At 47.5% G+C, this 10,841-nt stretch overlaps 3 protein-coding genes across 5 annotated transcripts; 1 reads left to right on the top strand and 2 right to left on the bottom strand.

The window, feature by feature from the left end:
* The first annotated feature begins 2,105 nt into the window (after nt 1-2,105).
* On the top strand, nt 2,106-3,873 carry LOC125518910 (transcription termination factor MTERF5, chloroplastic-like). Its single transcript, XM_048683801.1, has one exon. It carries the CDS (start codon nt 2,130-2,132, stop codon nt 3,423-3,425), a length of 1,296 nt encoding a protein of 431 aa, XP_048539758.1. The 5' UTR covers nt 2,106-2,129; the 3' UTR covers nt 3,426-3,873.
* A 494-nt stretch (nt 3,874-4,367) lies between these two features.
* LOC125518912 lies at nt 4,368-5,767 on the bottom strand. Its single transcript, XM_048683804.1, has 2 exons — nt 4,803-5,767; nt 4,368-4,718 (listed from the first exon to the last, which is right to left on the bottom strand). The coding sequence occupies exons 1-2, from the start codon at nt 5,325-5,327 to the stop codon at nt 4,617-4,619; spliced, it is 627 nt and encodes a 208-aa protein (XP_048539761.1). The 5' UTR covers nt 5,328-5,767; the 3' UTR covers nt 4,368-4,616.
* A 131-nt stretch (nt 5,768-5,898) lies between these two features.
* Nucleotides 5,899-9,195, bottom strand: LOC125518911 (motile sperm domain-containing protein 2-like). 3 transcript variants are annotated; one of them, XR_007288181.1, is made up of 7 exons: nt 8,970-9,195; nt 8,626-8,778; nt 7,661-7,807; nt 7,221-7,373; nt 6,624-6,746; nt 6,370-6,512; nt 5,899-6,191 (listed from the first exon to the last, which is right to left on the bottom strand). XR_007288181.1 is itself a non-coding variant. In XM_048683803.1 (6 exons), exons 1-6 carry the CDS (start codon nt 9,093-9,095, stop codon nt 6,435-6,437), a joined length of 780 nt encoding a protein of 259 aa, XP_048539760.1. In that variant the 5' UTR covers nt 9,096-9,189; the 3' UTR covers nt 5,899-6,434. The 3 variants fall into 3 exon arrangements, 1 of the variants encoding a protein (XP_048539760.1); XR_007288180.1 differs by having other exon boundaries at nt 5,899-6,226; nt 8,970-9,190; XM_048683803.1 differs by having other exon boundaries at nt 5,899-6,512; nt 8,970-9,189.
* Between the last annotated feature and the right edge of the window lie 1,646 nt (nt 9,196-10,841).

Below are 10,841 nucleotides of genomic sequence, written 5' to 3'. Positions count from 1 at the left end.
ACTAGGGAGCATAGCTTTCCCAATTCAACACTTGATTGCAGAACCCGATTTTGGCCGGGTCAACAATTTTCCAAAGCTCTTTTATTTAATTCATTTATACTATACACCATTCTTCCTAGTTTTTAAGGCAACACAAGTAATTGAGGTCTCCAGGTTAGATTGAGTCACTCGATTTTGACCAGGTCAACAATTTTTCAAGGAGCTCTTCATTCAATTATTTAATTCACTATGTTCCATAATTTTGAAGTTTTTTCATTCAACTGAGGTATTCAATTCTGGATTTGTTTTACGATTTTGACCGGACCAACAATTTACAAATCAATCAACAACAACCGGCCTATAAAAATCATCTCCCCCACGGGCACCCTACCACCATCTAAAAAAAGAAGTGCCACCATGTGGCACTGTAGCACCAATATAGTACATGTAGTCATTGATGCAAAAAAATTTCCCCCATACATATAGGTTGGTTGCGGATAACACATAATCACACCTCGAAAGGCCCACCAAATCACCGCATTATAAATAAAAACAAAGCACACCCCATCATCTCCCCCACCTGTCAAACTAAATATTCCAACTTCTTCAAAATATAAGGAGTATTAGTTTTTTGAAAAGTCAAATTTCTATAACTTTGACCAAATTCAGAGCAAAAAATATCGACATCTATAATATTAAATAAAAAAATATGAAAATTCATTTCATGAGAATCTATATCATACGGATTTTATATTATGGATTTTGATATATTTCTCTACAAATTTGATCAAACTTAAAAGGTTTGACTTTTCATACATCTTATATTTTGAAGATGAGTGAGTAATTATTTTAAGAAACCCAACAGCACTAACGACGCAGCAAAGCGTGCACAACCCTTCTAGTATTGACTATATGTGACACACATGTGGGGTAAACAAGAGTCACACATGACACATCAACACCATCCATCCGTGGCGGTGAAAATGGTGTATAAGCTAGGCCTGAGGGTCGATCCATGATGGATTTCGTGATAGTCCCTCTTTGTTCGTCATAATGAGGCTGCCAATTTGACAAACCATCCTTCTATTGCTGGCCCGTGACGGCTTCCATGACAAACCAGAGAAAGCCGTCATTATCGATGACGGTTTCTGAGAATATCACCCAAAATCAATCATGATTAACAGGTTTTTTGTAGTGAAAGAAGAATAGATTGGAAGTTTATCGCAAAAAAAGGTACCTCAAATTGTTCAAACCTGGTGCATCTGACTCATAAAATCAAAAGTACATCAAGCCTACTGCTAGTCTACAACACTTGGGTGTAGAGGTCAACCCCATGCAAGTGGGAAAAAGGATGAAATTGGCTACCTGACAGAACTTTATGTCGTCATCGAACTAATTAAACCGCCAGCCAATGAAGTTAGTGCTATGACCAAAGTGCGCCTTCGCTTCCGGTTGCCTCTTAATCCAAGAGTGCTAGCCCCCACATGCATGGGAGATCAAAATGACATGCCATAGCATTATTAATGGACTAGCTATGTTTCATCACAATTAAGATGTTTCATCACAATTTTTGTTATCATCACTTAGCTAATCCCTCATATATTATGACTAACAAAACATGGTAAGAAACTTCTCTCCTAAATTCCCCCAAATAATTCCTATTAGATACTAAACATTGGATTGGGGACTAAAATGACATGGTCAATGTCTAATCCCTATATAGCCCATCCTATAGTTGCCAAAAAATGTGTTGTTAAGTTTTGACGATGGCCACTAGTCCGACCATTGAAACACACATAGTTTGTTCTTCTAGATAGGTGTATGTTGGAAGACATGTCAAGTTTTAACCCGCAAAAAAAAAGACAGGTCAAGTTTGCTAAAACTGGTGATTAAATTACCATTTGTAAAAAAATGAGCCTTTTTTTGGTGCACCCCTCAGTGGTTTATCTGAATATTAAAGTCACTTTGAAAATGGGGCTTCAATAAAAAAATTACAAGTCAATACCTTTTCCCTTTGAGAAGTCAATACATTTTTTTTTAGCAACGGGACTTCCATTTTTTTCTGAGACAAACGGGACTTCCATAGTATACTTACATAGGGGATGAAAAGCTGGGCTTCGCTCACAAGAGTTGGGCTTCTCGGAGGAGTGATGAGGCTCAAAGGCCCACTTCTTGGAGCGCATCGAGGAGTGACAAAGGCCAAAACTTTCTCACTTCAAAAAATAAGGCCAAAACTTTCTCACCGGCGGCGGTCGTTCCCCAATCCCCTCGCCGCCGGCGCCGTCGCCTTCGCCATGCTCCGCCTCCGGAGCTGCGTCGTCGCGCACCTGCTCTCCTCTCCCATCACCTCTCACGGCCAAACTCTCCGCCGACTCCTCTCCGCCACCACCGCCGTTTCCCCACCCACCGGATTCGCCGTCGAGGAGTACCTGGTCGACACCTGCGGCCTCACCCGAGCACAAGCGGTCAAGGCCTCTGCAAAGCTCTCCCACCTCAAGTCCCCCGCCAAGCCCGACGCCGTCCTCGCCTTCCTCGCCGGCCTCGGCCTCTCCAGCGCCGACGTGGCCGCCCTCGTGGCGCGGGATCCCAAGTTCCTCTGCGCCGGCGTGGAGGCGACCCTGTCCCCCATCGTCGTCGAGCTCACGGGCCTCGGGCTGTCGCGCTCCGAGATCGCGCGACTCGTCCCGCTCGCTGCCGAGCACTTCCGCTGCAAGTCCGTCGTATCCAAGGTGCACTACTACCTGCACCTCTTGGGCGCCTCCGAGAAATTCCTCCGAGTATTCAAGGGTAACCACCATCTCCTCTCGCCCAGCCTCGAGAAGGTGGTCAAGCGGAACGTGGGGCTGCTGCGGGAGTGCACGCTAGGTGCTTGTGACATTGGCAAGCTGGCCATCTCTTTGCCAAGGATGCTCACCGCCAACGTGGAACGAATCCGGGCCATGGTCGCCTCTGCTCAAGCTTTAGGCGTGCATCCTGGCTCTGCCATGTTCAGGAAAGCTCTGCGGTCTGTTGCATTAGTTAGTGAGGAGAAGATCGCCACCAAAGTGGATCACTTGAAGAAGGCAACAAGGTGGTCAGATGCCGATGCCGGCATTGCTGTGTCCAGGTGGCCGACTGTGCTGAGTTTGTCCAAGGAAACGCTGCAGCGCAAGTCCGACTTCCTCGTCGCGGAGGTGGGATTGGAACCGGCGTACATTGCTCGTCGGCCAGCGATGCTTAGTTATAGCCTGGAGGGCCGGCTCAGGCCCCGGTACTACGTTATGAGGTTTCTCAAGGAAAATGGATTGCTAGATCATGACAGAGACTACTACGGTATGGTCTTGTTCAGCGAGAAGGTGTTTGCGGAGAAATTCATATGCCCTCACAAGGAAGCTGCGCCGCACCTCCCTGAAGACTATGCTGCTGCTCGCAGAGGGGAAATGCCGACTAATTTCAGATTTATATGAGCTAATTTCACGGAGGGGAACTTTAGCCTGGAGATCCGGCTCAGACCCTGCTACTATGTTTTGAAGTTTCTTAAGGAAAACGGATTGCTCAAAGGTGACCCGAGCTATTATACAATCGCCAAGTTCACTGAGAAGGCATTCGTGGAGGAGTGCATATGTCCTCACAAGGAAGCTGCACCGCACCTTGCTGAAGACTATGTGGCTGCTTGCCGAGGAGAAGTGCCAGACTAATTTCAGAATTACATGAACCAAGAGCATGCTATGAAAATTGGTGATTGTGTACGGCGCGACAAAGTTTTCATTATGTATGGTAAGATAGTAATTCCTATTTCTGTGTACTTTGCCTAGCTGGATGTTGGTTCTACACTTTTAGATGCTGGCATGGCCGTTGTTAACGCTGGGTTAAAGTGATGATTTGAATCCTGAATCTTGATATCTTAATGGATCATTTAGTAGAGGAAAAATCATGGCTTGTTATGAACTTGTTCATCCTGATGCACACATATTGGAACTAAGAAAGTGCGAGAACAAGCCATTCTGCAATGCATTAAAATTTCTATGCTGGCTTACATTGCTTATCGCCCAGCAATGTTCCGTTATAGCCCGGAGAGCCTAGCAATGTTCCGTTATAGCCCGGAGGGGGAACTATTTTGAGCTTGCTGATGTTCACAGTATGTTGATCAATCCGAGGAGGCAGTTTTGGCCCAGTTTGTTGGTTACTTGTTCTAATTTCGATGAGCTGAAAATATTTCTTCTTTGTGCAGTATGTTTGTTTGAAGAGATTTAGTGTTGTGAAAGTGATTCATGCCTTACTAGTGTGAAACTATGCCAAAGACAGCACACAGCAAAATGGCTTCAAATGTAAGATGGCCTTGAGTTGGTTAATTTGATTGGGGATTGATCAAGACAAGCATAGAAGCTTAAAATCAGAACACTGGCATCTCTACGAATAAAGTTGTCCCATTATCCAAATATAAGAGTTTTCAACTAGTTAATGCTACATGGATGGCCCTCTGTCTCCTCCATTTCATAGGTTGATGTCACATTGAGAACCCCCAGAATTGGGCAGAATTTAGCGTAGGCACAGCTCTAGCTGGCTATTCCCAAAACAATGAGGCTTGCAAAGAGGAAATTTCTGAATTTTCTTCTGCTTAATATGGGCCTAACAAACTGGAAAGGACAGAGGGGTATTCAACTGGACCGGGCCGACGCCGGAATCAAGCTGCCCGCCGGCGACCGGCTAGACCAGTGCAGGTCCCTCAGGATGTTATCAATGGCAGCGGCGTGCTTCTCCTGCAGGCAGACAGATTCAGGACGATGATACATCCATTCACACACACATAATACGTTCAGCAAACGTGGTGACCACGTACGTACCTGGTCACGGGCTCTGTCCCGGACGCCGCCGCCCACGGGCCGGCCGCGCTCGTCGTACAGGATCATGCCGCTGAACTTCGGCAGCCGGCACTTGACGCCCATCAGCACCCTCCTCTGCCATATCGGCCGCGCCGGCGTGCCCAGCGCGCCCGAAGCCCTCGGCGCCGCCACCGCCTCCGGTACTCCGCCCCCTGCCAGAAGCCCGTAGTCAGAGACGCCGCCGCCGCCACGCACTATCACGTCAACGGCGCCGTCGTGCTGCACGGCCCGGCGGCGGGCGTGGGCCTTGTCCTTCCACAGGGCCACGGACAGGCAGAGCCCCATGGGAGCAGCCGCAGCAGCCGAGCAGGAGCTGCCAAAAAAGCTATGTCTGTCTGCGTGTGTCTGGATCGGGATGCAGAGTGCGGCAGTATGCCAGACCAGTGCGCGGGGTGGGATCCTTATGGCAGGCGGGCGAGCGAGCGTGGCCGGGGGACCAGGCGCGCGCGCGCCGCACAGGCCGCCCGTGAGCGTTGCCGCTCCCATGATGCCGCCTGATCACGCCTCACCGCCCGACGTGAGGCGCGCACCGCGGCGTCCGTGCGAAGCATGCCTGGACCGGTGGGGCAACGCCCGGATCGGAGGTGGCCGCAGGGCTCGCTCGCTGCGCCGGGCCGGTGGCGTTCCTGCTTGGGTTCACTGCTCGAGATCCCTCCCCGGCACAGCAGCATCTGACCGATAGGCGATAGCGATTGCTTTCTCTCCCTCTCTTTCTTCGTGGGTAGGTTAGCTAAGACGGCACGTCTGACTGCCTGTAGGGGGAGGAGAGAACATGCATATCTGATGGTTCCAACTGAATTGTCGTGTACGTATACTTGTGTAGTGGATATCCACATGACGGCGCTCATCTTTAAGCCACGCCCCTATCGCCCAAACCGCAAGAAAGCTTCGAATCTGGAGTCTGGAGTGCATGGCCATGGCCTTCTCCAACAATGCCTGGGCAGCAGTCTTTGGTTTCAGCGCGTCCCTTGAAAACATGCACCTCCTGACATAGTACTATTTGGTTTCACTCCACTCTTGATACATAGACAGAGCTCCTGCCTTTTGCTCAAAAAAATAAAAAAAAATCGTACTGGTATTGTTTATTGAGATAAACTTTTTATTCCACAAACTCATTACAAAAAGTTATTCCGCGTTGACAATCTTCAAACTAAATATACGCCCGCAATAACTTCGTAGAAGATGGTTGTCCAACATCCAATCCTCAAACATATCTTGAAAACAAACCCGCAGGCGAAAAGTTTTCGAGACATCCAGCGGTTGCACCAGCAGAGTGTGGGCATGGCCTGCCTTCACATACGGCGTCCAACGCCCCGGTGGTAAAGGTTAGAGCTCTCGTCGACGCCATGGCTGCAACGCTGTAACATCAGCTAGCACCCCCTAATCTGTAACCCATCGGCCTTAGCATGCATTGCATTACTCATGGTCCAGTTCACAGTTCATGCCTGGAACTTTATGCTGCTGGAGAAAAATAAACCGACAGAAGGACCAAGAAAGGCAGAAACAGGGAGATCAGCAATCAACTGACCTTCCACAGAATCTGGCCACCAGCCATTAACAGTATGTCAGCTCAGTATTCAGAAACCATGACGCCTAACAGCGGAAATCGGGAGGCACGGTTTCTTCTGTGAAGTACTCCTTTCTCACGGTCTCGGCATCACAAAATCTCACCTTATATACAGAACAAGCAACAACTATTAGAGGTAAAAACCGTTTGATGAAATGCCTTAAGAGAAACAGTAGTGACCAAGATCATTCAAAGAAAAGAAAAACAGTACTGACCAAGGAGGCGTATTGTTTCAGCAGAGGCTTAACGAGCTGCCACATTGGCTGAAACACAAATGGTGCATCGACAAACAGAACTTCGCCAAGCCGCTTGGGATAGTAATAGTAGAACACATCAATCTGAAAAATCTCTCGAAATTAACATCCATTCACAACAGTAATGAACTAGTTGTATGTGCAAGTACGCGAAGGTGCAACAGCTACTAAGGTTTCAAAATCTTGGAACTAGTTGTATGTGCAAGTACGCAAGAACCCATTAGAAAAATAATTCTTCATGCCTTTGCATGTAGATAAAATTTTCTGTTCGAGGGTATATAGAAAGCATTATCTTTCAACCATCGCTACTTTCTTCTTGGAAATGGATATGGAAATGACAATTAGGGAATTATATCATTTGAAATATCATATGCAATTGCAGATCAAAGTATTCAAACAAATCAACTTTTATTTTCTGCTCGATAGATCTAATGAAAGGTGTATGCATAATCCTCAAAACGTATGCCACTCTCATCTGGACTGCTTCGTTAATGTCTCACAGCTGCCAACACAATCAGGGTAAATGATGGCATCAGCTAAGAGAAGGATTGAACTTACCAAAAACTTTAAGAATTGGAGATCACCATTTTCTACACCGAAGCCTCGAAGATCGAAAATTCCAAGTATATTATCTGTTCCCATGGGAAGTTTACGTAGAGCCTTTTCGACCAAAAAGGCACATAGCTTCTCGTTTTCAAGTGGGTCTTGTTTCTGTAATAGCAATATTATACACCCATCAGTCATATAATTGGGGAAAAAATACAGAATAAAATAGAGGCAACATGTACGACATTTCAGGTTGAAGTGAACCATTTAAATTTGTATTTACTCTCAAAAGTTTTGCCTGATTGTTCATCACTGCTCACTAGTCATGCATAAATTCTGTATCAGTACTTTCTCATTGCTCATCACTACTCACTAGTCATGCATAAATTCAGGGGAAGGAACATCAGTTTGTTCAAATTCTTGTCTTCAAATTCAGATGTGGGAAAACTTACAGAAGGGAAATGTTTGGCTGCCACTACTACTAGCACAGGCCTGCCGTTGATGTCAAAAGAATCATGCACATATGCCTTGCCAGTTTGGTACAACCCTTTCACTGATTCTTCTGATAGTTCTGACAAGCGGAAATCCTGACGCCATTTCTAATGCAGATGAAGGAAAACTTGAGTTGCAAAATACAAAAGGCAATTATTCACATTCATTATAATTTAATGGCAAAATGTTAGGCCCTCCATGAAACTACAAAGTACTCCCTCCATCCGGAAATACTTGTCACCAAAATGAATAAAAGGGGATGTATCTAGACGTATATTAGTTCTAGATACATCCCTTTTTATCTATTTTGATGACAAGTATTTTCGGACGGAGGGAGTAGAAAACTTGACAAAAGGAACATCATCTTTAAAAAAAAATCCTCACGCTGGGAACCAATCATGCTCCTTTAATCAGGGATAAGAAATCCCCTCTGAGTAAACAGACATTTTGCAATTGGTCAAAACAGTTGCTAGGAAGCTTATTACTAAACCAAAGAAAGGGCAGCTCCAGTTGTGTTGCCCACTCACTTCTCTCGAGAGCTTTCGTTCACACTCTGGGATGGGAGTCCCTTCCAAGACTTGACCAAAAGCTTATCTCTTTCTTTTCGTCTATGTTTTTTTAAGTTGAGACTGTTGCAAGTTGCTCACAATTTAAAAGTTCGTATATATACACAAAAATTTAGTGTAGTTTGTAGTACTTTATATTTATAGTTTTGCTGCAGCCATTGAGTGAGAGAGTGAGAGACTATAACAAACATAACAATCAGGCTTGACAACGAGAACTTAGGCAAGTGATGTGCAACCGAACCATTGAGTGAGAGTGTGAGAGCTATAACTTGAAACGCTCACTGGGATATTTGTGAAAACTGGAAAGAATTAGATAAGGGCTAAGCCAATATGTATCGGCATTTTGTAGGGGAGGATACGATGGCCTTGGCCAGCTTGGAGACGGCTTCGTCGACGGCGAACTTCCTGTCCTTCAAGAACCAGAGGATCATCTCGTCGTCATCCCTGCCGCTCCTGCCCGTCGGGAGGCCCGGATGCTCCCTTTGGAGCCTCTCTTTCACCTCCAGGACGAGCTGCACAAACAGAGGAAGAGCCAATGCGAGATCCGCACCCAGCAGGTTAGCTTCTAACGAATTAGTATGAAGCAGATCAGCAGCAAAGATCGAGGAAACAAAAACCACCTTTTGTCGAAAAAGATGAGCAGCAAAGATGGAGGAAATCCCCAATCGAGAGCCGAATACGTGGTACGGGCGGGCGTGCTGACCTTGGATGTGGAGGCGCCTGCGGGAGCGGCGCTGCTGCAGCAGCGGACTGATCTCCTGGCCCCGGCGAGGCCCCGCGGAGGCGGCGGAGCTCGGACGATGGTACGGAACGAGCAGGATGCGGCCATCGCCTCTGCTCTGCTATTTCCCTTCCCTTTCCCTTGGCTTGGAAATCTTATCCGGGAGTTTGACGGCTCGCCACTGACGGCGTGGTCCCACTTGGAATGACGAAGGGAGTGGCCATGAGGAGGAGATGGCGGACGCCCGGAGTGCCCCCGTCTCGCCGGCGCACTCGGCATTGAGTATGTGCTCGAGCCAGGCACCGCGTTCTCGCCCTGCGGCTCCGGCGCCGTGGCGGCGGAGATGGCCGACGGCCGGAGCGCCCCCGGCACGCCAGCGCGGGCCGATCGACCATGTCATTGTCACGTGTTCTTTCTCATTCGGCGGTCGATGCTTGGGCGGCAGGGAAGCAGAGGGAGCGGCGGGCCACGCCTGCGGAGGCTGAGCTCGGCTGGCCGACAAGAATAGCCAACTCCAGGATCACCGTTCGGACTTCGGAGGGGATCAAACGTCCGCGAACAACACGTTCGGAGTATGGTTTTCGCTTCCGGTGAGATTTCCAAGAATTTTACTGAATCCTATGTATCTAAGAAATTCATCCCCATTACTTTATTCATCTTAACATGCAAGCTGTCTGCACATTCATCGTTTCCTATTCGTAACAGACGAAACATCTTCCCACGAGAGTGGATGTCCTGCACGCAGTTATCCCGCGGCAGCGTGTCGCGTGGTGATGTGTGCAAGTTGATTTGCAAAAGGGGTAAAGCGGAGATACATGGCGTGATACAGACAAATACACTGTCTTACGTCCGTCCAGTGGGCTCGGTCCATTGTACTTTCTGACGCGGGTAAGGGATATGCCACGCACGGCTTGTAGAATGGGACATTGTTTTTGTGCTTCATGGGCCCGATGGTCTACCCGGAAAGCTCTGTACGGACTGGACCTGAGGGTGAGGACACAGGTTAGCCGCATGTGCTGCGTCTCGCACGATTCCCTTTCCTGTCTTGGTGGTCGAAGAACAAGCTGAGCTGCGAGAACAGCACCGGCGTCCGGGCTGCTTCCTGTCCCGGACCACTAGACGTCGGACCCCAATTTCATATCATACATCCATCGGAAAGAAATTCTAAGAGCTACTCGAATAACCTACCTATGAAACTCCCGAACCTTTCCGGTTATGCAATCGGGTGTTGGGGATACAGGGGAAGCATAATATCTCACCCAAAACTAGCAAATCCTACATCCAGCTGTATCCATCCTTCAACATATAACCAAGAAACCTTCGGAAACCATCTACCTCAACCTTCGAAAAGCATCCGTTATACAAGTTATGGCGATACTCCCGAACTCCCGCCCAAGTACTGGGTGGCGTCGAGGTTATCTCACCAACAAACTGCATAAAAGAGATTTTCGATGTCGGCGTACTAAACTCAGGTATTCCAGAACTGCAACGATAAAATTATGATGACAACACCTCAGAACTCAACTCCCCGGGACACTTCCACTAAACCCCTGACAGGAGGCACCAAGACAATGTTCTCATCATAAAACCATCGGAATGATTCCAAGATACCCGCGTGATCCTAAATTTTTTTTAGTGAAATTTGAGAAGAGAAAAGTCAAAACTCTACGTCAGGATGCCTTACCAGAGCGATGAGGAGACTGGGAAGTAAAAAGAATTCCTAATCTCTCCGATATATAATTCCTAAAAGACTCAAAACATTTTTCTAGACACAACTCGGCCGCTAAAAACGATCAAGCAATGGGGCTCCTAAGGTCGGGGAAGGCTCTGATACCAACTTGTAACGCCCTCGAT

This window comes from Triticum urartu, chromosome 7 (genome assembly GCF_003073215.2).
Source record: "Triticum urartu cultivar G1812 chromosome 7, Tu2.1, whole genome shotgun sequence".
NCBI classification, from domain to species: domain Eukaryota; kingdom Viridiplantae; phylum Streptophyta; class Magnoliopsida; order Poales; family Poaceae; genus Triticum; species Triticum urartu.
The sequence above is the reverse complement of the archived record's forward strand: the minus strand, read 5'-3'. Positions and strand labels throughout refer to the sequence as shown.

Bases quoted from the DNA above. Each gene is read 5' to 3' on its own strand.
- LOC125518910 (XM_048683801.1), top strand. From the start codon at position 2,130: ATGAGGCTCAAAGGCCCACTTCTTGGAGCGCATCGAGGAGTGACAAAG.
- LOC125518911 (XM_048683803.1), bottom strand. From the start codon at position 9,095: ATGGCCGCATCCTGCTCGTTCCGTACCATCGTCCGAGCTCCGCCGCCT. The intron at 8,779-8,969 runs GTCAGCACGCCC...CTGTTTGTGCAG, and splicing joins CAGGCGCCTCCACATCCAAG to CTCGTCCTGGAGGTGAAAGA. The intron at 6,747-7,220 runs GTAAGTTCAATC...GAGATTTTTCAG, and splicing joins TCCAATTCTTAAAGTTTTTG to ATTGATGTGTTCTACTATTA.
- LOC125518912 (XM_048683804.1), bottom strand. From the start codon at position 5,327: ATGGGAGCGGCAACGCTCACGGGCGGCCTGTGCGGCGCGCGCGCGCCT. The intron at 4,719-4,802 runs GTACGTACGTGG...GTCTGCCTGCAG, and splicing joins GGGACAGAGCCCGTGACCAG to GAGAAGCACGCCGCTGCCAT.